A 22,552-nucleotide genomic window follows, 5' to 3' on the forward strand; every position below is an offset into this window, starting at 1 on the left:
AGGCTGAGTTTTCCCAAGCTTCAAACCAGCAATGGCACCGCTGGTTAACATGATCCAGAAAGTGCAAGGAAAGCGTCTGGGGGACGCCTGTGGACTTCTTGTGGAAAAAAGACATCACGGCTAGGTTTTCTAGCGCACTTAACCAGTAATTCTCAGTACTTCTTGGCAAGCCCTCCACCCCCAACCCCTCTTGGGTTACTAACTCCTTCAGCCTTCATTTAGCCAGTCTCTGAGGCTAAGGAGAATTTTCAGTTTTGATTCTCACACAAAACCTCCAGTGTGCACTGGCCTAAGATAGTTTCAGTATAAACCACACAGTAGGGAGAAAAAAATACGCATCAATGCCTCGCCCTCTCAATGGCCATTTTGTCTCCGGCATCTCTAGAACCTTTTGTGCAGAACAAGAGAATAAAACATGTTTTGTCCTCGGGCTGGCGGATGGCCGTTGCCATGGCTGTGAGTTCATAACGGCCCAGTGATTTGCCCCAAGATGCCTGTGATCCTGGCTGCAGATTTAATGCTGGCCCAGAAGGAGAGCCAGCAGCAACAAGGGCTCAGATTCTTCCCCCGGGAATGACTGTCACACTCACACACACCCTCTACGCATGGCCTTCCTTGCTGCTTTACTGTTTCCTAAAGAACCACAAAATCAAAAAGGAAAGAAAGACACAACTCTGCAACTTTCAGACAAGCACCAAAAGGAAAAGAGAGGTGGAGAGAGTCCTCTTAAGGGAAACAAAAGTGGATGTCAGGGGACTGAGTTGTGGCTTAAGGAGCGCTTCCCACCAGGGGGTAATGGGGCCACCCCCGAGGACCAGGAGCAACGTCTGGAGATATTTGTGGTTGTCGCGATTGGTGGATGGGATGCTACTGGCTCTGTTGAGTACAGGCCAGGGAGCTACTTGGCCTCCTACAGGGCAGAGGACAGCACCTCGACAACTACACAACCCCATTGTCAACAGCACCAAGGCGGGGAATTCCTGAGACAGTACAACACCCATGCTCTGCAGTGTTCACCTTAGTGGTTTTCCACGGGGGATGCGATCTGGCTCCCCAGGGGACGTGTGGCAACATCTCAAGTCATCACAACTGGCGGGGCGCTACTGGCATGTGGTGGGGAGAAGCCAGGATGCTGCTGAACATCCCTCAGTGTACAGGACGGTCCTCCACCCAACAAAGGATGAGGGGACGCAGTGTCAAGGGTGAGAAACACCATTCTAAGGCTGCCATGTTTATACAGTCCTGCTCTGAGACACTGCCCAATTCTCCAATTAAAACTGGGGGGGGGGCCTTAATGAAAGCTTACTTTGTTTACAAAATATTATAGAGCAGATCTCAGGTTTTGCTGCACACTAGATCTACCTAGAGCACCTTCAAAAGCCCTGAGGCCCAGACTCTTCACCTTAGACCCAGTAAATCAGAATTTCTTGGGGTGGGACTCACTCAGGAATTAGAGGTATTGATTAAAAAAAAAAAAAAAAAGCTCCCCTGGTGACTCTGAGTCGGAGAACAATTGTTCCACCACAGGTGGAACCAGCTGTGGCCCACGGGCCAAACTCAGTGCTCCATATGGCCTGCGAACTCAGGAGGCCTTTTTATATTTCTAAATAATTTCCCCCCAAAACCCCCGAACTCAAAGAATAATGATACTTCATGATACAAGTATGTGGAATTCAAATTTCTAGGTCTATAAATAAAGTTTTATTGGAACACAGCCAAACACATCCCTTTATGTACCGTGTGTGGCTATTTTCAAGCTGCAAAGGCAGAGTTGAGTAGTTGCCAGATATTTACCATCTGGCCCTTTATAGGCAAAATCGACAGATCCCCGTTAAAGAGCACTGCTTCTCCAACTTGAATGTGCATATCAATTCTCTGGGGATCCTGCTAAAATGCAGATTAAACAGGCAGGTCTGGGCGAGGGCTGTACAGTTTGCATTTCGCACCCACTCCCAGGTCCATTGGCTCCGTGCTGAACCATGAGAAAACAGAGGCTCTCCCTCGTCGGAGGGTCTGTACAGCAGGGGGTGAGGGTGAGGTTGCTGGGAGGCCCCGAGGCTCTTTCAGGAGGTCTGAGAGGGCAAAGCTATCTTTACGATAGCTCGAGATGACTCTGACTTTTTCACTGTGTCGACGTCCGCACAGTAAAGCTGCTGATGGCTTAGCGCGAATCAGCCAGTGGCAGCAACGTGTACTGATGAGCGCAACAGTTTTCATCACCAAGTCAAGAAAAACATGAATAAATGAGACAGTTTCACTGTAAAATGTCCTAGTTGTGGTAAAACATCACCAGCTTCAATAAATCTAAACCCAAGTACACACCTCTTGAATATGTGTGCCATGAAACGGGAAAGATGCATACAGCGTGTCTGCTACGTACCAAGACACAATGAAAAGTTCTCATGTAATTGAGTTATGAGCTGAACCAGCACCTTGTTTTTGGGTGGAATGCCATTTTTCTCTTTAAAAACAAGTAAACAAGCTATATTGGTATTAAGACTTGGGAAGAAGACAGAGAGCCAACAGGCATAGGAAAAGATGTTCAACATCACTAATTATCAGGGAAACGCAAGTCAAAACCACAATGAGATAGCACCTCACACTTGTCAGAGTGGCTATTATCCAAAAAACAAAACAAAACAAAACAAAACAAAAACAAAACAAAGCCTTGGTCGAGATGTGGAGGAAAGGGAACAGATGCGCCCTGTTGGCAGGAGTGTAAATTGGTGCAGCCGCTATGGGAAAACGGACTTTTCATGTCCTCCAGATAAACACACAGAGGTAAAATAGCTTTGGTCATATCAGTAATTCTTAAATTTTTTTAAGGCATCTCCATACTAATTTAAAAAGGTATATGCACCTCTGTGTTCACTGCAGCATTATTTACAATAGCCAAGACATGGAAACAACCTAAGTGTCCATCAAGAGAGGAATGGATAAAGACATGATACACACAGACACACACACACACGTCTCAATGAAACACTACTTAGCCACAAAAAAGAATCAAATCCTGCCGTTTGCAACAACATGGGTGGACCTTGAGGGCATTATGCTACGTGTGAAAAGTCAGATGGAGAAAAAGAAATACCATATGATTTCACTCCTATGTGGCATCTAAGGAAACCAAAAAACCCACAACTCACGGACCCAGAGAACAGATTAGTGGCAACCAACCAGTGGGGAAGGAAGTGGGCAAAGTGGGTGAAGGGGTCAACTGTACGGGTGATGGGTGGTAACAAGACTTGTGGTGGTGATCACTCCACAGTGTATACAGATGTTGAACTACAATGCTGTACCTGCAACATCACATTGTACACACATGGACTTGGTTATTTGGAAGAAATTGTCTCAAAGCTGATCTAAATGAGCTCACCGCTTCAAAGAAAACAACTCTTAATATCTGTTGCCAGTCAATTTTAGAAAACTTGCACCTGCCATAGTGGAAGTCCCTGCTTCCCGGTATTTAAAAGGATTCTTAATGAAGCTGGTGGTGACGTTAATGAATGGGACTTTGTGGATTATAGTCTAATGAAATGTGTCAACACCTGGAAGGTCTGCACAGCTCAGAGAACCAGTATTTTCCAGATGGCCAATGTGCGGGATTACACAATCATTCTCGAATACACCGCCCATCCAGTTTCAAGGTAGAGCAACAGATCTTAACGGAACCGAGTAGAGAAAGTTCACTGACACTGTTTTCGTTTCCACATAATAAGTAATCTTTAAGAAACCACCACTTGTTGGATTTGGGTATACTATCAAGGAAGAGGTCCACGAATGTATGAAAAAGCCATTAAAACATTCCAACCTTCTCCAACCCCCTATCTGTGAGAGACTGACTTTTATCATATGCTTCGACCAAAACTAGATACGCCAAGATGCCTTCGAATGAATGCAGAGGCAGATGTAAGAACCCGGCTGTTGAATATTAAGCCACGTATTCAGGAGATTTGCAAAAAGGTAAAACAGTGCTACTCTTCTCACTCAGGTTTTATTTTGCCTGGAAAAAAGTTACCTTTCCTAAATATTTAACATGTCAGGAGTTTATTATTGAAAAATAAATACATTTATTACTTTTTTAAAGGAAAAAAATGTCTTATTTCTGAGCTCAACTTAAAATATACTGCTTTTAACTTCTATAATGACAGTGTTATTACTAAAGAATACATTTCTCAGTTATAATTTGTAATATAAAAGTATTTATAGATACAACCCACATGAACAAAAAGCTTTTTGGGGTCTTCAATTATTTCTAAGACTATAGAGGGACTAAACACCTTAAGTCTGTAAACCACTGGTATATCGCATTAAGAAGGTCTCACGCAGTGGACAGGGGAGCTTCCTGTTAAGTGAAAAATAACCTAAGTGAGAAATCACTCAAATGACAGACAGGCTGCTTCTCAATTCTCTCTTGACCTTCTTAGAGTCATAGGCATTAAAGTCCATTATGTAACGCCAAGAACGTGGAAACCATTTTCAGTAATGTACAGGGAATTGTCTTAGCAGGGGTGTGTGTGTGTGTGTGTGTGTGTGTGCGCGCGCGCGCACGCGCGCGCATTTTTAGGGTCACATCTGCGGCACATGGAAGTTTTCAGGCTAGGGGTCAAATGGGAACTGTACCTACTGGCCTACACCACAGCCACAGCCATGCCGATCCGAGCTGTGTCTGCGACCTACGCCACATCTCATGGCAACGCCAGATCCTTTACACACTGAACGAGACCAGGGATCAGACCCTCACAGAGACTATGTCGGGTTCTTAACCTGCTGAGCCACAATGGGAACTCCATCAACGGATCCTTTTAAAAGCTTGTCCTAAAATCTGTTAAGCCAGAAATTCTCATTTTTGTGCAATGCTGTGAAAAATCTTTAAAAAGACAAGCGTCTAGGACTTTCCGTATGGCTCACAACAAAAAAGATGAGCGTCTAGCGTTTGCAGTGTGGCTTGGGTAGTAGAAGATAAGCAGTTGCATGGAAGGAAAGCAATGTTCGCATGGTGAGAATAAACAAAGTCAGGAAACACACGCTTGTTAGTCTCTTCCTTCGCCTTCTGTGGGAACTGGCTTGGGTTTCCCTGAAGACCACGTGTGGGCTCTTAGCCTGGGGACGTGGGGCGCAAAGAACCAGGGAAAGCGACAGTGGGCAGGGGAAGCTGGCTCTAAATCCAAACGACAGAGATTTTCAGAGCACAGGGACCTGTAGGGTGTTCAGGAAAGCTGAGACCTCCCGGCAGGCAGTATGAAGCTGGAGCAGCACTCAACCTCCTCGACCATCTGGGTGACAGTGTCTGTGCGTTCCTGGACTCTACCGAATCCGGTGCGTGTCTACTGAATTGCTGCTGTGTGCAAGGCACTGTGCTGGGGGCCGCAAGGGTTTGGTCTTCCCTCCTGGCATTGACATTGTGGAGTGGGGCGAGGGACACCAACATTCCAGACGTCATGCAAGTAGAATAAAGAACAAGAGGTAACTTAGGGACATGGGGAGGGAAGGAGGGACAGATCTCCTTGGCTTAGCGTGGGGGAGCTTAGGAAGGGGTGTGTGGGCGGCAGCGGTGTAAGACAGGCCTTGAACAGAAGGAGCCCATGGTTAGGACAGATGGACAAGCAGGAGGGAAGGAGAGGGAGACCAATGCGGGGAGGGCGTGTTCAGGGCCTGATTGAGTTTCTCACGGCATCGGCAAGAAGCTAAAGAGGCTGGTGGGGCTCCCGTGGGGAGGCCTCCATGCCAGCCTGAAGCCTCGTGTGCTTCGTTTCACAGGCAGTGGGCACAGAGGGAGGGTTTGTGAGCAGGCGAGTGACATGATCTGAGGCATGCTTTTAAGAGCTTAATCTGGCACCAGGGTGTAGGCTGGATGCGAGTGGGTGCAAACTCAACTCCTGCACTGTAGGTGGGAGCAGAATGGGTCTGTGAGGGTTTTCTTCTAAGGGCACAGGGCATATTCCATGGAGGGAAGAAGGGTAAAACTCAGGCAAACCTTGGAGCTACGAAGCAGCCAGTGTCACACAACATTTTAGGGGAATAGCTTGGTGAGAAAAGAGGAGAGAATATACACAAACAAATCGTCATTAGGGTCATTCCAGAAATGTCAACTCACCCAGAGACACAGAGGGCAAATCAGTGGCTGCTAAGAGTTGGAGGGCTTGCAAAGGGACCCGGGAAAATCTGGGGATTGGCAGGTCACCAGCTTGCTTGTGGTGCTGGTTTCCTGGGCACAGAGATGTCAAAACGTATCAAACAGGCCACTTTAGGAGTTCCCGTCATGGCACAGCAGAAACAAATCCAACTAGGACCCATGAGGTTGCAGGTTTGATCCCTGGCCTCGCTCAGTAGGTTAAGGATTCGGCGTAGCCGTGAGCTGTGGTGTAGGTCCCAGACGCGGCTCGGATCCCGTGTGGCTGTGGCTCTGGCGTAGGCTGGCGACTACAGCTCCGATGTGATCCCAAGCCTGGTGGGAACTTCCATATGCCACGGGAGCAGCCCTAAAAAGACAAGAAAAAGGGCCACTTTAAATATATGCAGTTTATGCATGTCAATTACACCTCCAAAAAAGCTTCTAAAAAAAACCCGCTGCTTTTTTCAAGATCTGCTTCTTAAATTCGATTTTTACAAAAGATGCTGGTAAGAGCAAAAGGCTACCAATCCCTTTTGGAAACTAAGAACAGGCAGCAAAAGCCAGGAGCCACATCAGCTTGGGTGGCCTGGGCTGGGGGGACAGGTCCTGTGGCATATCCTGTAGGCTCCCCCCACTTGGTTTGTCATTAAGGAGAGAAAACAGTGCCCTAAGGGGGGCAAACGATGTGATGCGTTTCCATCTTGAACCGTGTACAGCGCTGGTGGCAGGCAGCCTTATAAGACCCCCCCCCTCCCCCCACCGACACACACACACACCCCGTGATGGTCCTCACCTCCTGATACTCACACCCTTGTGTGAGTCCCTCCCCCCCCCAGTGTGGGCTGAACCTGCTGACCCGCTTCCCCATCAGGCTTCAAAAGCCCGACTTCCCTCTTCCTCGCACTGCCTCTCTCTTGCTGGCACTCTCTCTGAGCCGCTCCCCTGGCTGGCTTCTCTCTGATGAAGCCAGCTGCCGTGGCATGAGGGAGGCATGGGAAAGCCCACAGGGCAAAGCGTCGGGGGGTCTTGGGCCAACAGCTAGGGAGGAACTGAGGCCCTCAGCACCACAGTCATCGAGGAACTAAGTCCTGCTAACAAGCACCCATGTCATCTGGGAAGCGGATTCTTCCACAGCTGTGCCTTCAGATGGGACTGTAGCCATGGCCAGTGCTTTCCGGGCAGCCTTGTCAGAGACCCTGACACAGCGAAGCAGGGCCCAGGCTCCTGGCCTACGGAAACTGAGAGAATTTCTGTTGTTCCTGGCCGTGAAGTTGAAGCTGGATTTGTTAGGCGGCAAGAGATAACAATACACAGCTTGCACTTGTGAATGTTGCCTGCAGCTCTACCAGAGAATCTTTTTGCATTTCTTTTTCAATACCCAAAGATGCAATGACGATATTAAAACATCGAGAAGAGTTTGCTTCAAATTCACTGTCGGCTAAGGATGTGGTGATTTGGCTTTGGGCATCTTGAGAGTAAAACCGTATATAAGCTGTTTGTGAATTTCAAGTTCCTGTTGTTCCTTGGAAAGGTATTTTCAACAGGAATACTTTACCACAGATGCTGTAATAAGGAACTGTTTTATCAGCCAATGATATGATTCTCTATGTATTGAGCAGTGGTGGTCAGATTTTAGTGTGGATCTGAACTATGTGGGGAGCTTATATACATACCAAATTCCTAGGACTCAGCCTGCAGGTTAGGGGTGGGGTGCTGGCAATCTGAATGTTTAACCAGCATCGTTTTTTTTTTCTTTTTCTTTTTTTTTTTTTTTTTTTTAAGGGCCGCTCCCGCGGCACATGGAGGTTCCCAGGCTAGGGGTCTAATCAGAGCTACAGTGCTGGTCTACACCACAGCCACAGCCATGCCAGATCCAAGCTGCTTCTGCCACCGATACCACAGCTTGTAGCAACGCCAGATCCTTAACCAACTGAGCGAGGTCAGGGATTGAATCCGCATCCTCATGGATAGTAGTCAGGTTCTTAACCCACTGAGCCACAACGGGAACGCCTAACCAGCATCCTTGGTGATTCTCATTAATGGTCTCAGAGGCCCATACATTAAAAAATCACTTACAAAAATGACCCCAAAATGTTACATGAAATAATATATAAGTGGTCTTTTATGTATCACAGAAAAAAAAAAAAAACTTGTCAAAGTACAATGAATGGGATAATAGATGAAAAGAGCTCCATGGCATCCATTTAATAAAAGGAGTTGGTTTATTTCGGGAAATACTCAGAGAAGGACCTAGAAGGGGCCAAGGGGGCTAAGCTTCCAGAAAGAGACAAGGCACCATCTGAAGAAGGGCCGAGAGTTTATCTAAAGCCTATGAACACCAGGTACTCCAGGAAGCGAGGGTTCTGGAACCTGGGGAGAAGAAGCTGAGGGATATCAGGTGGAGAAGATTTTAGGAAACTGAGTGACGAGAAAATTCTTAGGTCTTGCCTACCATCAGTAGGTTGACTTTGCCACGTGAGCTAAGAATGCAGTTACTCTCAGTCAGGGGTCGGCAATTCATTCCTAGAAAGGGCCAGACCGTAACTATTTTTGGCTTGGCGGGGCATATGGCTGCAACCACTCGATTCTGCTGCTGTCACAGGAAAGTGGCCCCAGAGGATCTCTAAATGAATGGGCGTGGCTGGTTCTAATAAACCTTTACTCGCAAAAGCGCGGTGGGCGGCATCACCAGCCTGGTCTAATAAGCCACGTCCCCACAGGAATCTCTGTACCCTGTGTGTACTGCTACTGGGGCAGAATAGGGGAATAATAAGAGGATGGTTTTAAGACCATGGAAAGGCTCGGTCTGATGCACCTGCCTCTCCTACTGGCCTGGCATCTCGTCACTTGGGGTGACAGCACTGTCCATAGGAGTTCCCAGAGGAATCCCAGAGCATCCAAGCACAATGCTCCTCAGAGAAAACCTCATCCCACCCAAATGACTCTGACACCCACAGCTTTCTGCTTCCCGGTGCACCAGCCATCTTATATAAGCTTTGGACAGATACGGAACCACATGGGGGTACGTGTGGGGGGACCTATTTGTGAGTGAAGAGGGACCCAAAAGGATACAGCCTGGGGAGGCACGAGGATGCGAGCCTCCAGCAACAGATTCAGCTGCTTCCCAACTGCTTCCCAGTATCCCCAGTGAGCACTAAGGGTGGCAAAAGCGTTCAAGATGAAATTAATTTTAATTAACTCTAACCAAAAACATTTAACACGAGGGATATCAGCAAGAAAGCAAAGGCCAGGTGTCACTATTTGTAAAAGACTGCGAACTGCTGCTTTGACTAATCCGAGACCGTGTCCCTAAAACCAGACACTGTTCCTGATAGAAAGCTCCTGTTCAACCCTCAATACTGATTGACTGATTTGCTTTTCATTACTGCTTGCTTTGCCTCCCAGGGTGAGCTGAGGAACAGACATGAGACCAAAAGGCCAAGAGGGTCCTACGTCCCACAGACACAGTCACAGCCACTGCTGCATAAGGGAGTGCTAATCATATACCAGTGGTATAGCTGATAAAGAGCTGAACATTTGGCAAAGAAAAATTACAGGTATATGGCTGACAGAGTAGTCTTTGGCAAATAAGCTATTAAAGAGTTACTCTACACTGGCTCATATTTTGTGTGAAAACCGCAGGTGATTTGACAATGAAATAATCGACCCACAGAAGAAAACAAAATGCACAGAACTCTTAAAAAAAAAAACTCAGAAACATTACAGCATGAACCCGAGCAGGAATACACTCGCTCTGGGTCCACTGTTTGCCTCCATTTAACCTGAAAACACCTTGAGTCACAGGAAGCCTTCTGAAAGACTGGGCGTGTCCCCTGGCGAATGCGGTGTAGACCAAGAGAGCCCCAACCAGACTCCGGGGAAGGGCAGCCCCGCCCTAGAGCCCAAGTGACACCGGTAGACCACTGGCTCCAGTCCGCACCTGACCAGCCACAGAGCCCGATGACGCACATGAAGAGTTAAGCTTCCCAACTGGGTGTTTTCAGAAAAGAGCCACAGCAGAGAAGTCTCCAGAGGGAGACTGGGGATCACAGGGGGCCCTCCTTCTCAGGTCACACCTGGGCAGATGGGCGACCTGTGACGTGGCAGCGGACGGCAGGACCTTGCTTGCCCCACCTGGCCACTCGGGAAGCCAGGCTCAGCCATGGAAAGCCCAACCCATGGGCATCCTGCCAAAGTCTCAGCTAAACGCCAACATTCCTGCCCTCTCCCTGCAGCCTCTGTTGTAGATCAGACGTGAGAGAGTGCTCTCTGGGATTCCTGGAATTATCTACGGCCATCTTATCCGACTCCTTACCTGGCAGATTGGAGGCTGAACCACACGCAGGTTTACCAGCACCTGAATAATCATTCTTGGTCAGTCCGCTTCCAGCCTATAGTAAGGGATGGCATCTTGCATGTCACTGGATTATATTAAAGAAGGGTGCGAGGGGCACTTGAGAACCGCCCCCAGTTTCTATCAGCTGCTTCCCCCTCATTCTCTCCCCAAGGAAACCAGCCTTTCCCACATTCACGCCCCCTCCCCACTCTCTTCACCAAGATTTCAAACAAAGGAATAAGAGGAGGCATGTGTTGAGCCAAGTAGCTGAGAGAAGCAGAGGTTGCTGCCCTTCCACACAAACCAGCACTCGGTGCATTAGAGACCGACAGGTCTTAAACATGCCCCCCCCCCCCCGGCCCAATTAATAGGGAAAGGAGAATGGACACCTTAGGCAATTCCTCGTCTTTTCCAAACACAGAAATTTGGAGAACTTTGGAGGGTAAGTGCACTTCTTCCATTCCTTCCTGTCTTTTCCCTTCTGGCTTTTGGACCTTCCTCGAAGGGAGAGCTTCTCAAACTGCAGTGTGCATCAGAGCCATCTGGACATCTTGCCCAAGTGCGGACTCTGATTCAGCAGGTCTGGGGTGGGGCCTGAGATGCTGCATTTGTAATTCGCCTCCGGTGGGGCCCATCCTGCTGGTCCCGAGACCAACACTTGGAAGAATGAACCTCAATACTTGCTGACTCCACCCTGCAGCCTGTGTAACACAAGCCACGAGAGCCTCAGGGCCTCCCTGGCACACTGTTCCATAGAATGCAGATACAGCCTAACAGTTCCCTCTTCCATGAGGGCCACCATCTCTGCCCTAGGTCCCCGAGGCAGCGTTACAGTTACATGGGGCTGCCCTTGTGGCCACCCATGCTTTGATTTCCTGGAGGCCTAGAGAAGATGGGGATGTCACCTGATGGAGGAAGTTAAAAAATGAAAAAAGAAAGGAGAAACAGATGGTGAAGGATTAACCATCCAAGCGCTAACCCAAAAAAGGAAAACGGGAAACGCTCAAGGCAAAGGAAGCTGGAACCACCTGGACACCTCAGATGGGGAATAAGGAGCTTGTGGGGCAGGGGGGAGGGAGGAGGTGGGCTCTGCCACAGTAAGCGCCTGCATGGGTGGGAGATGCACTTTCCTTTGGCAAAGCTTCCCGGGTCAGCCTGGATCCAAACCTCTTCCCCTCCCTCCCCCCCTCCCCCGCCCCCACTGGACAGAATCTGAGAGCTCCACAAAGGGGGAGAAAAAAAAAAAAAGACACAAGAGCCATATGGAATTCTCTATTTTTTCCCTCACACCATCTGCTTTGGGATCTAAGCACTGAACAGCAACCACGTTGATTTCAGGAGCCAGCAAAACCGCCCAGCAGTTGGAAAGGCCATTCCACAGCTGGGTTTGGTCCCCTGACTCCGGGGCCGAGCTGTACTCTTGACACCATCCCCCAAGAGGCCTCTGCCCCTGGCTCCAGACACAGATGGCCGCAGTGCCACACAGGCACATTCCCTGCAGTGGCTTCAGCCACCGCACACACAGGGTTGTGGCCACGGGTGGTGGAGACCGACCGTTTCCAGATCTGGGAAGAAGATGCTCTAGACCAAGTTCAGTGATTTTGTTTCTCCCGCTAATACAAGAACATGCCTGCTCGCGGACTTCTCACCTGAAATAGCCCCAGCAATGAACGGGATCCTACTGGTGTTCTCTGGTTTCTCATCATACCATTCCAGAATTCCCCGAACTCTGAAAACTTAGATCAGCTGTTTTTGTTGCTGCTGTTGTTTTTGTTCTGTTTTGTTTTGTTTTTGATCGAGCTCCTCTGACAGCAAAACCTGTTCTACTCTCAATTTACTTGGTTCCTCAACTTGACCTGAATAACCCAGAGGCTGTCTGCAGGCATCACTGCCCCAACTCCAGCTCTCTAGAAAGATCGATGTGTTGGACTTGGCGGCGGCGGAGGCGGGGTGCCCAGACCTTGCTGAGGACATTGTGTCGTATGGGCTACGCACACCGTGTCACTTTCAAAAACCCAAACTCTTGTGAATTCCCAAACAACTGTGGCCCCAAAGGTTTCAGTAAGGAAAGCAGAGGCTTGTATTTCTTCTTCTCAGCTGCCGCCGCTGCTTGGAAAGCCCATGTTCCGGTGTCAGGTTGGAGGGTCAAGGGCACGTAGGAAGTCTAATCCCAACGCACTCACTGGGAACTGCTGAACAGGTGGATAGAACTTGAGCAACGAATACAAGGGTTCCCCCCTCCTAAGATACTGACGATTACTCCTTGCCACCCGGTCCAGGAAAAGATGCTTAGTTTTGACTCCATTTCCCACTGGTCTGGTATCTTCCAACACATTCTTCAAATGAAGACCGTTCTCCCTCCAGCAGTAGTTTCTGACAACTTGGTGACCTTCCTGACATGTTTACCAGTGCTGTTCATTCTCTCTCGCTCTCTCTCTCTGCCACTGAATTGTGCACAGTGAATTATGCTGGGCGAGGGGCACAGACGGACTGCCCTACTGAGCTAAGTTTACATAGAAAATTCACCTCTTTTAAATGCACAATCCAACAGTTTGGGGTAAATTTACAGGGTGGTATAACCATCGCCACGCTCTCGTTTTAAAACATCTCCATGGAAATGCTGACATCACCTCACACCTGTCAGAATGGCCATCGTCAAAAAGTCTACAAATAATAAATGCTGGACAGGGTGTGAAGAAAAGGGAACCCTCCTACACTGTTGGTGGGAATGGATGTAGGTTGGTGCAACCACTGTACAGAGCAGTGTAGAGGTTCCTTAAAAAAAACTCCACATGGAACTACCATATGGTGCAGCAATCCCACTCCTGGGCACACACCCAGAGAAAACCGTAATTTGAACGGGTACCTGCACCCCACTGTTCATTGTAGCACTAGTGACAACAGCCAGGACATAGAAGCAACCAAAACGTCCATCAACAGGAGACTGGATAAGGAAGATGTGGTACATATATACAATGGAATATTACTCAGCCATAAAACAGAAGGAAACCACACCATTTGCAGCCACATGGATGAACCTAGGAATGATCATACTAAGTGAAGTCAGTCAGACAGAGAAAGACAAATATCAGATGAGATCCCTAATATGTGGAATCTAATTTTAAAAATGATACAAAAGGACTTTTTCACAAGATAGAAACAGACCACAAGATCCTGCAATCAAAATTAGCGTTACCAAAGGTGAAATGTTGTGGGCACGGGTGGATTGGGAGGTTGAGATGAACATATATACACACATGGCTCCGTACAAAATTAATGAGTAACAAGGACCTACTTTATAGCTGGGGGACATTTATTCAATACTCCGTGACAGCCTATGTGGGGAAAGATTTTGAAAAAGAATACACACACACGCAAATATATATAGAAAATGGAGTCACCTTGCTGTACACCTGAAACTAACACAACATTGTAAGTCACTTCTACTCCAATAAAACTTAACAAGCAAACGAAAACCATCTCCATCACCCCACAAATGGTCCCCTGTATCCATCAGCTGTCACTCCTTGTTCCCCCTGCCCCCCTGCCTCCAGCAAACACTCATCTACTTTCTGGCTCCCGGGATGTGCCGATTCTGGACATTTCACATAAATGGAACCCTACACTACCTGCCCTGGTGCGTCTGCTTCTTCTACTCAGCACCCTGTTTCAGAGAGCCACCCATGCGGCAGTGTGCATCGCACATCCATCACACCTTTCCACGGCTGCACAGGATTCGCCGTGTGGGTATGTCATGTCTAATGGCGATTTTTAAAACTCAAGACTCCAGAAGCCTCCATTCTTCAAAGGACCCAAGAAAACAAATGTCTGCTGGCGTTTCTTGCCCGCCTTGCCTTTTCTAACTGGCTCTGGGCAGGCACAGGCACACACAGAGCTGGTGCCTAACAGCCAGACTCAGGGTGAAGGGATGTGTTACTCGAGGTGGCAAAAACGAAAGCCCAAGTCAGACTTCCTGGTCATTCACCGGAAGCCGCAATCCAGGTTTTAAGGCAAAATGAAAAACTGCCTTAAATGACCGACAGGTGGTATGACTTTGGCATTCAACATGCATCTTCCACTGTACCTCGGGACCGCTCTGTGTTGACCTGGAGTGTCTACACTGTCATTTCTGGTGTTTTCCTGCAGGGCCCAGCAGATACTGGCGAGGAACGCTGCTCTGGGTTCCCACAGAATGAGAGCCATACTTGAAGCCCGCTGGGTTTCTCTGACCCACCACCATCCCTGTATTTTCCACGCCTTAAGTAACTGGAAGCCATGGAAGCTGAGCTAATGGAGCCAAGACGATGCTCAGCCTTCCCGGCTTCCCGGTCCCCAGGTGCATGGTTCACGCAGACCCAGGCTGAGAGGTTCTGAGACGCCAGTGCCCCTCTGGCGTGAGGACACTGGAAACCAGACCCAGCGCACCTACCTGACAGGATCGAGCACACACATATCCGATCCTCATTTCCCGGCTCTGATTTTTCCTTCTCAAAGGCAACGGACGGATGTTAAATCAGAGCGGTGCAGGGCTCAGTGGCCAGAAAGATATTGGGGGACTCCTCAGATGTCCTGGCTCAGGGCTTGGTCCCCCCGCCCACCCTGTGGTGGCCGTGGGTGATCTCCCCCCCTACCCATGATTAGTTTCCATATTGGAAGTTTGGTGCTTTACCCCAAGGCAGAGCTCATTGTACACTGCTCCCTTTGAGGAGAGGCGAGGGTGAGGAGACGGGAAGGAGGGAGAAGAAAGAGGTGAAAGATGGGGTGGGATGGAGGGGAAGAGAGAAAAAGAAAGATGATTAAAAAAAGTCTGTAAAGGGCCAATTCCACCCGTGCCCCTGGGAACAGATTAATGCATCAAGCAAAACAGAAAAGATCAGCAAACTGCAAGAGCCAGTACAAATCATATTAAAGAGAACAGTTGACGTGGCATGAGAATTCACCCCGAGGCTGTATTTACCTGGACTGCTCAAGGGGCTAGCCCTGTCCCCCAGGGTTGGCACGGGACGGTACTGGTGGTTCTTTGAGCCTGGGTACATCCAGTGGTACCTGCCAATTCCCATTTCAGCTCTGCTGTTCACTGCCAATTTCAGGTGGCAAAGAGTCAGTGTCTCTATCTCCAGCAAAGATTCCACATCAGCATTTGTATTTACTCTTTTACCATATAGTTAAAGGAAACGGGGGGGGGGGGTGTTCACAATACATGCTATTATTGCATTGTAACTTCTCCGCACCATCTGATCAACTCGGCAGGAGATGCTGAGACCACCGGAGGCTCTCTTCCATCTCTGAATGTAAGTTTACACAAATCACCAATTCTTGTCTTTTCTTTCTGGATTTTCTCCATCTTCCCCCCTCCCCTGCCGGCCCCCACCCCTTCAAATGCTCAATTTTGGGCAGATGCTATTTGTAGTGAAAATCTGCCTTCTCATAATTGTATTTTTCTTTCTGTTTATTTCACGTTTAGACCCACAGAGCACCATCATCATTGCAGCTACACAAACAGAGGTGAACGAAGACTCACTAGAACGGGACCTCGTTCCAGCTTGAAAGGATGACCAGTCACCCCACGGTCTGCTAAATCTTGGGTGAAACTCCTGTCTCCCCAGTGACATCTGCAACGTTCTCTGTCACGTCTTCTTATCTTAGCTCTGGATTTCAGCGTCTAGAATGTTCTGGGTTAAGCCTGTTCCAATGCTCTTGCAGTGTCTTTAGAGAGAAAGGGCTGCTGGTCTTAGGCTTGAAGCATTGCTTAGGTGACAACTGGCCTCCTGAGGCCTCAGGTCCCTGTCTGGTAAAATGACTAGATTTCCTACTTCTTAGGGGGTTGGGGAGAAAAATATCTACCAACTTGGCTGACATGGAATAGGCTGCTGGTAACTATTTGCTGAATTGTAACCTCGAAATCATTTAAAAGACCGTAAGGTCACTATGGCCAGTTCCTATCTGAGAAGCCCAGAAAAGCTAATCAGAGGCTAAGTCCTCTGGGGTGCCTGCCATGAATATTTAAGGATTAGACGAATGGTGCTAGCACTGACGTGGGCAATGACTCCATCCGAAGATGGCATTATAACCCCCCACGTGGCACTTCAGATCATAGTGGAGGCAAGAAGGCAAAGGGCCGGACCAGCTCTGCTGAAAACCTCACAAGCCACTACGAACCCCGAGCTGTGCTCTCCGTCTCTGCAAACTCGGCAGGTCTCCATTTGGGAAGTGGAGACCTCCTTTTCCAGGTGGCATTTTAGGGGAAACCTTTTTGGCTTCAAAGTAAAGGAAAACCGTCTCTGAGAGACATTTACAAGACAGCTAAAGGTTTTCAAAGACAGCCCAAAGGGGGGAAAAAAAAAAAAAAAGGATGCTTGGACAAGATCAGAACTGCACAATAAAACTATTTTTGCTGCTGCTGTTTTTCTCATTCTTGATGATCAGGGCTCTTATTTACGACATGCTGGTCGTCATGCAAAGCGTGATGCCCCTGTTACCTCACTCATTTTTGTCTTCTTCCAAGGGTGAATTTTTTTAATTATGTGTAACACGGGCACAGTTATTGGCCCCCACATTTTCAAGGAGTTGCACGTGTGCTGACTCTTCCCACTGCCGGTCACCTTAGTTCCTCCAATGTGTGAGCCCACATCTTCCAGACAGTCCTTTCAAGACGAATTTTTGCCTAATGTACAGCTGTCCTGTCTGTCTGTCCACAGGTCTTTTCGTTGGGCTACTTGGCTCTCCAATGGAATAGGGACCCACCTCAAAATTCACCACCTGTAATCTCTGGGATCCCATCTCCTGGAGCAATTTCTTTTAGGACCCTGTTTAGGGTCAGACAAGACGGCTCTGCCTGGTTCTGACTTGCAAACCGCCCCCCCTCCCCGCTCCACCCAAAACAGGCATTAAGCTCAAGCCATATTCCTGTCTACACCCAAGATAACAAAGTTGGACTGTTAACCTACCTCAGTAATTAAGGTCACAATTATCTGTCACAACCACCCGATGAAATAGGTACTATGGTTACTGGAGCTCTAGAAGTGAAGAATGCCAGGGCACGGAAAAGGTAAGGTACTTGCCCACGACCCTGCGGCCAGCGGGGAGGAGCCTGGGTGTGCGATTTGACCCCAGAGGGCAGGTTCTCTAACCGTGGTCTGTGCATTCGCTGTCACCTTCTCCGCCTTGGCCAAGCTCTGTCTGGGTTGGAGCTGTGCTTCTGTGCCGCCTCAAGAAATGTTTCAGGACCCAAGCTACAGGTGTTATTTCAGGGTTCTTAACAGTTCTCAACTCTGGCCTTCCCTGGACTGAGATTTCTGTGTTCCTGCTCAGGAGAGCCTATCGCTCAGGCCTGGGCCGGGCTATAGTCTCCAAAGCAGAGAATGCCAGTGGGGCTGGTGGCAAGAACCAGAAGGAGGTTGGAGGTCGAGTGGCCTCCTGTAATGACCTCATTTTCTCCTGGCTCCAGGGGCTGTAAGCCCTCCTTATCGACCTGGAGCAAGAAGATTCCAAGGAGATTTTTTTTTTTTTTTGTCTTTTTTGCCATTTCTTGGGCCGCTCCCGCAGCACATGGAGGTTCCCAGGCTAGGGGTCGAATCGGAGCTGTAGCCACCGGCCTACGCCAGAGCCACAACAAAGCGGGATCCAAGCCACGTCTGCAACCTACACCACAGCTCATGGCAACGCCAGATTCTTAACCCACGGAGCAAGGCCAGGGATCGAACCCGCAATCTCATGGTTCCTAGTCGGATTCGTTAACCACGGAGCCATGATGGGAACTCCGTCCAAGGAGATCTTGGTATCACGTCTGATCTGAAAATTTTACGTCTTCCTTTCAAAAAAATTCTCTCTCCATGCCCAACACCCGATTGGTACCCAATCAGCATCTGCTGAATAAATACTGGGCTGAATGCAAGGGAGCATTCTGGGACCCTGGGGATCAAAAAATGGACCTCACCCAGGCCAGCTCAAGAGATTCAGAAAAATCTGTGCCCAGGATTCATGCATTCTGTCCTCATCGCCTCACGCGGATGGGGAAATCTCCAGACAGGCAGGCCATCCGGCACAGGCTGCTTGGCAATGACAGTGAAAAACCGTGGGCTGCCCAATCTAGGGTGTCTTCTGAGGAAAACATGGCCGCCATGCCCGAGATGCTTGATTCAGCACACAACTCCTCCTGCTCCTCCTCCAGGCATGGAGATGGGATCAGCAAGTGGATGGATGTTGTCCAAGACCTCAGGGAGGGCCTCTGGACAACAATACATCTCTAGATATGGAGGGGAAAGAAAACCATGTCTATTCTACATTTCTGGGCCAAACTTAACATTCCATATCAATTTATAAATTTTCTTTTTTTTTTCTTTTTTTTTTTGGTCTTTTTGCCTTTTCTAGGGCCGCTCCCGCAGCATATGGAGGTTCCCAGGCTAGGGGTCCAATCGGAGCCGTAGCCACCGGCCTACGCCAGAGCCACAGCAACGCGGGATCCGAGCCGCGTCTGCGACCTACACCACAGCTCACGGCAACGCCGGATCCTTAACCCACTGAGCAGGGGCAGGGACCGAACCCGCAACCTCATGGTTCCCAGTCGGATTCGTTACCCACTGCGCCACGACGGGAACTCCAATTTATAAATTTTAAGACCACAGTATACGTCTTGTTTCAGAGGACAGGGTCTAAACACTTCAAAGGGAGTCACGGGATTGCAAGGAGAAGCCGCAGCTTGAAGGGTGTGTCAAGACACTGTCAATTCTGGGCAACTGTCAACACACCCAGGAGGCTTCTGCCCTTCAGAGGGAAGACCGCAAATGTTCCCCTTACAGAGGACAAGGCAGAGGTGGGCAGGAGACTGGTCAATATTCTTGAAGAAGCACAGAAGACTGTGACATCTCAGCTAGGATTTATGGTTGGGGCCGAGGTCGGCGGTGGTGGGTGATGGCGAGACACACGACTGGGTGATCAATGGCCAGGGGTGGTGGGGGCTTAGGGAAAACAACGCAAAATAAGGCCGTGTCCACTCCCTCCCCCCATTCTCTCAGCTGCGGGGATTTAGGGACGAGGCTGAATAACTAAACTGCAGACTGGTATGCTTTCTGTCCTCGAGGAAATTATCACTGGAAGCAACTAATTTAGCAAAGACTGGGCTTCCTCAAAAGACCGCGTTCACTGGGCAAGGTCTGTGGAAGCTGTGCCTGCCATCCTCCACTTTTAGCTATTATTTGACATATTCGAGGAAGCCACGACAGCGCTACAGAAAGTAGCAGAGGTTGGCTGATGACGGCCACCTGTTCCCATAAATAAGGTTTTACTGGAACACAGCCACGCCCGTTTGTTTCTAGGCTCTCCGTGGCTGCTTCATGCTACCACCAAGGTAGAGGTGAGTAGTTATCGCAGCCTGTGTGGCCCACAGGGCCTAAATATTGGCTCTCTGGCCCTTTACGGATGAACTGTGCTGCCCCTTGAACTCAAATGCAGCCAGTAAGGCTGGGCTAGATTAAAAAACTTCCTGCAATTATGCAAATCAGCCCACCAAAAAAGAAGTTACTTTATTTGCTCTCCTTGCACCTTCTCTGCAGAGACCCATCACCTGAGCTGGTTAAGGATCAAAATTCTCCTGCTGGGCATTGCCGTCTGCTATTTACTCTGCCACCAAGCAGCAAAATTATTGTTAGAATCCAGATGCCACGATACTGAATGGTCCCTGAGATGAGGGAGCCCCCTTCTGTTCCTGTGATGTGAGCAGAAAGGACAGAGGAAGGACGATGTTTCGAAGGAGAACGTTAATCGATGGGTAAATAAATGAACAAGTGGACGAATAGCCAGGTCCCTTTGCGAAGCCGGGCTTGGAGCCTCCTTCGCTTAAAAGCCACCTTCTTCCTCTGTCCCCCAGCCCAGCCGTCCCTACTCATGGGCCGCCGTGGCACGTGGATGCACATGTGGTCCCAAGGAAGGGGAAAAAAAAAGCAAGGGAGTGCCTCAGAACAATCCCGATTGTGGCCAGTCCCCGTGAGGGGGAACTTGTGACACGGGGACACTGGCCGCGTCACACGTTCTCAGATACGCGGAGGCTTCTCACTCTTGTCCCTAAGATCGTCTCCTCTCAACTGGCCTGTACTTCCGAGTAACAGAGAACACGCTGCTTTGGAACACGATGGTCTGAATTCGAGATTTCCCCTCCATTTTAAGGAAGGCAAATCTAAATTTCCAGACATGAGGCAGACTGCTTTGTCTAGTGAAAAGAGCAGGGCCACGGCTTTAAAAGTCGGCTAACGGAACCGATAATGGAAAAGGAGGCGATGCCCCAAGTGGCTTGTTGAGATCTCCGCCACATTTCAATCGGCTTAGGAAAAAAAAAAAAAATCAAAGCAAGCTGTATCATACCTACCACACATGTCCGGCGCCATCTGGCCGGCCCCGCTTTTCTCTACATCCCAGTCCCCAGACACCCTCTCTTCAAATGTCCTCCTCGGCAGAGTCTCACAGGAAAAAAAGGCATCTCAATCTCTGTCTCTGCCATATTTATATTTTCAAGTTCGAAAACATCAATTAAAAAATCGCAAGGGCAAATAATTCATGGATCACCGGGAATGTTAAGCAGGTCCCTCTTGGTTTTTAGCATACTTTTTTTTTTTTTTTTGGTCATTTTTAGCATACATGGATTTTAGAGGAGAGTTTTCTTTACTCAACAAATAAAGAGAGAGACAGAGAGGTGGGGGGGGGCAAAAGTGCACTTAGTGTGCTGAATTAAAAAAAAAAAAAACCCACAAGACATAAGAAATTACACCTATCTGATTTAAAAGATTGAAATGCATGTCTTCATTTTTTCAGTCGAGTCCACCACTCGAATCCATTTCTGACTTTACCTGGGTCCTGTCGTTTATTTGAAAGTACGCCTTATTTCTGGTTTCCTACATTGTTTCTTTTTAGGTGGTTAGAATTTTAATTTGATACCTGGACTTCTGAAATTCATTTGGGCAGTGATTCACAGAAGCCGAACTAGCCAGGCTCTAATTGTTTCAGTAGAGTCCAATTTCCTACACATGGTAAAAATAATTTTCCTACCATATACTTAGGGGTTTTCTTCCACACAATAGGGCAAGTGCTTCCATGGTTTTTCTGCCCCTTGATTACACACTCCCAGCAGTTCTAGATGCATTGGTTTTCACAAATGAACTGACATCAAGTAATACTCCACAGAAATAAACAGAAACCTCATTCTCCATCTCTTTATTATCGAGTCCCATGATCTAGTTTCTTTCGTTCTGTCTTAATTCATTTCCTCCACTTATTCTATTTCAGTGCATCTGCTTACTCAATCCTCAACACTTTGATTTAATTTAATGCCTCCAATTTAAAAACTGGCATTTGTCATAATTTGGCGTTTCTGACTTCCATCTGACAAAACCTGCTTGCTTTCTGTAAAAATTCCTGAAAAACTGCTACAGAACTTCTGGTGCGTTTTGATCATCCAGTAGGGTCAGGTGACCAAGGCTATGGGGCTGTTTCAGAAACACATTTTCTCGTCTTCCTCTCTCTCCCTCTCTCCCTCCCTCCCTCTCCTCCCTTTTCTTCTTTCTGGACTTGGATTATTTTTGTTTAAAACAGGAACAAAGTCATTCTGATTTCGTTTTTTTTTGTTTTTGTTTTTGTTTTTAAATCAGCTCTCTTTGTTCTACTGAAACTCCTGGGAAATGACGCTGGCTGTGAAAGTTGAGATCAGTTCATAAGAACACTCGCTTTAATTTGGATTCTCCGTAGAGGCTATAATAATTACCCGAAGCTATTAATCCACAAGCTACTGGGTACTAGCTAGCCACGGGGCAATAACACTCCAAATTAAGAGACAAGTGCAGCCCCTCCAATGACCATGAAAACAAATAGGAAAGGAAAAAGGGGAGATGGCGGCGGGGGGCGGGGGGTGAGGGGGGCGAAATATATGTGCCTAAACAACTCTGTGGGAAGTGACAAAATGTCTAGGATTCAATTTAGTAAATCACTTGCTGAGAAGCTTAAAAGAAGAAAAGGGGAAGGAGGAAACTCCACAGATCCGCCAGCTCAAGAATTACATAATGCCTTTTCTAACTGTGTCAAATTTCTGAATGTTCACTTTAATGATGTACACGTTG

General features: G+C 48.2%; 1 protein-coding gene across 5 annotated transcripts in view; it reads right to left on the reverse strand.

Moving 5' to 3' along the window:
- GPM6B (glycoprotein M6B) overlaps window positions 1-22,552 on the reverse strand; it is a 154,582-nt gene that overhangs the window by 18,971 nt on the left and 113,059 nt on the right. For 2 of the 5 annotated variants that reach the window (XM_047764141.1, XM_047764140.1), the window contains exon 2: window positions 15,409-15,528. The exons of the other annotated variants lie outside the window; for them this stretch is intronic. In XM_047764141.1, the coding sequence (XP_047620097.1) occupies window positions 15,409-15,528 (120 nt within the window). The remainder of the gene's footprint in view (window positions 1-15,408; window positions 15,529-22,552) is intronic. 5 annotated transcript variants of the gene reach the window in all.

Source organism: Phacochoerus africanus, chromosome X (genome assembly GCF_016906955.1).
Source record: "Phacochoerus africanus isolate WHEZ1 chromosome X, ROS_Pafr_v1, whole genome shotgun sequence".
Lineage (NCBI taxonomy): Eukaryota > Metazoa > Chordata > Mammalia > Artiodactyla > Suidae > Phacochoerus > Phacochoerus africanus.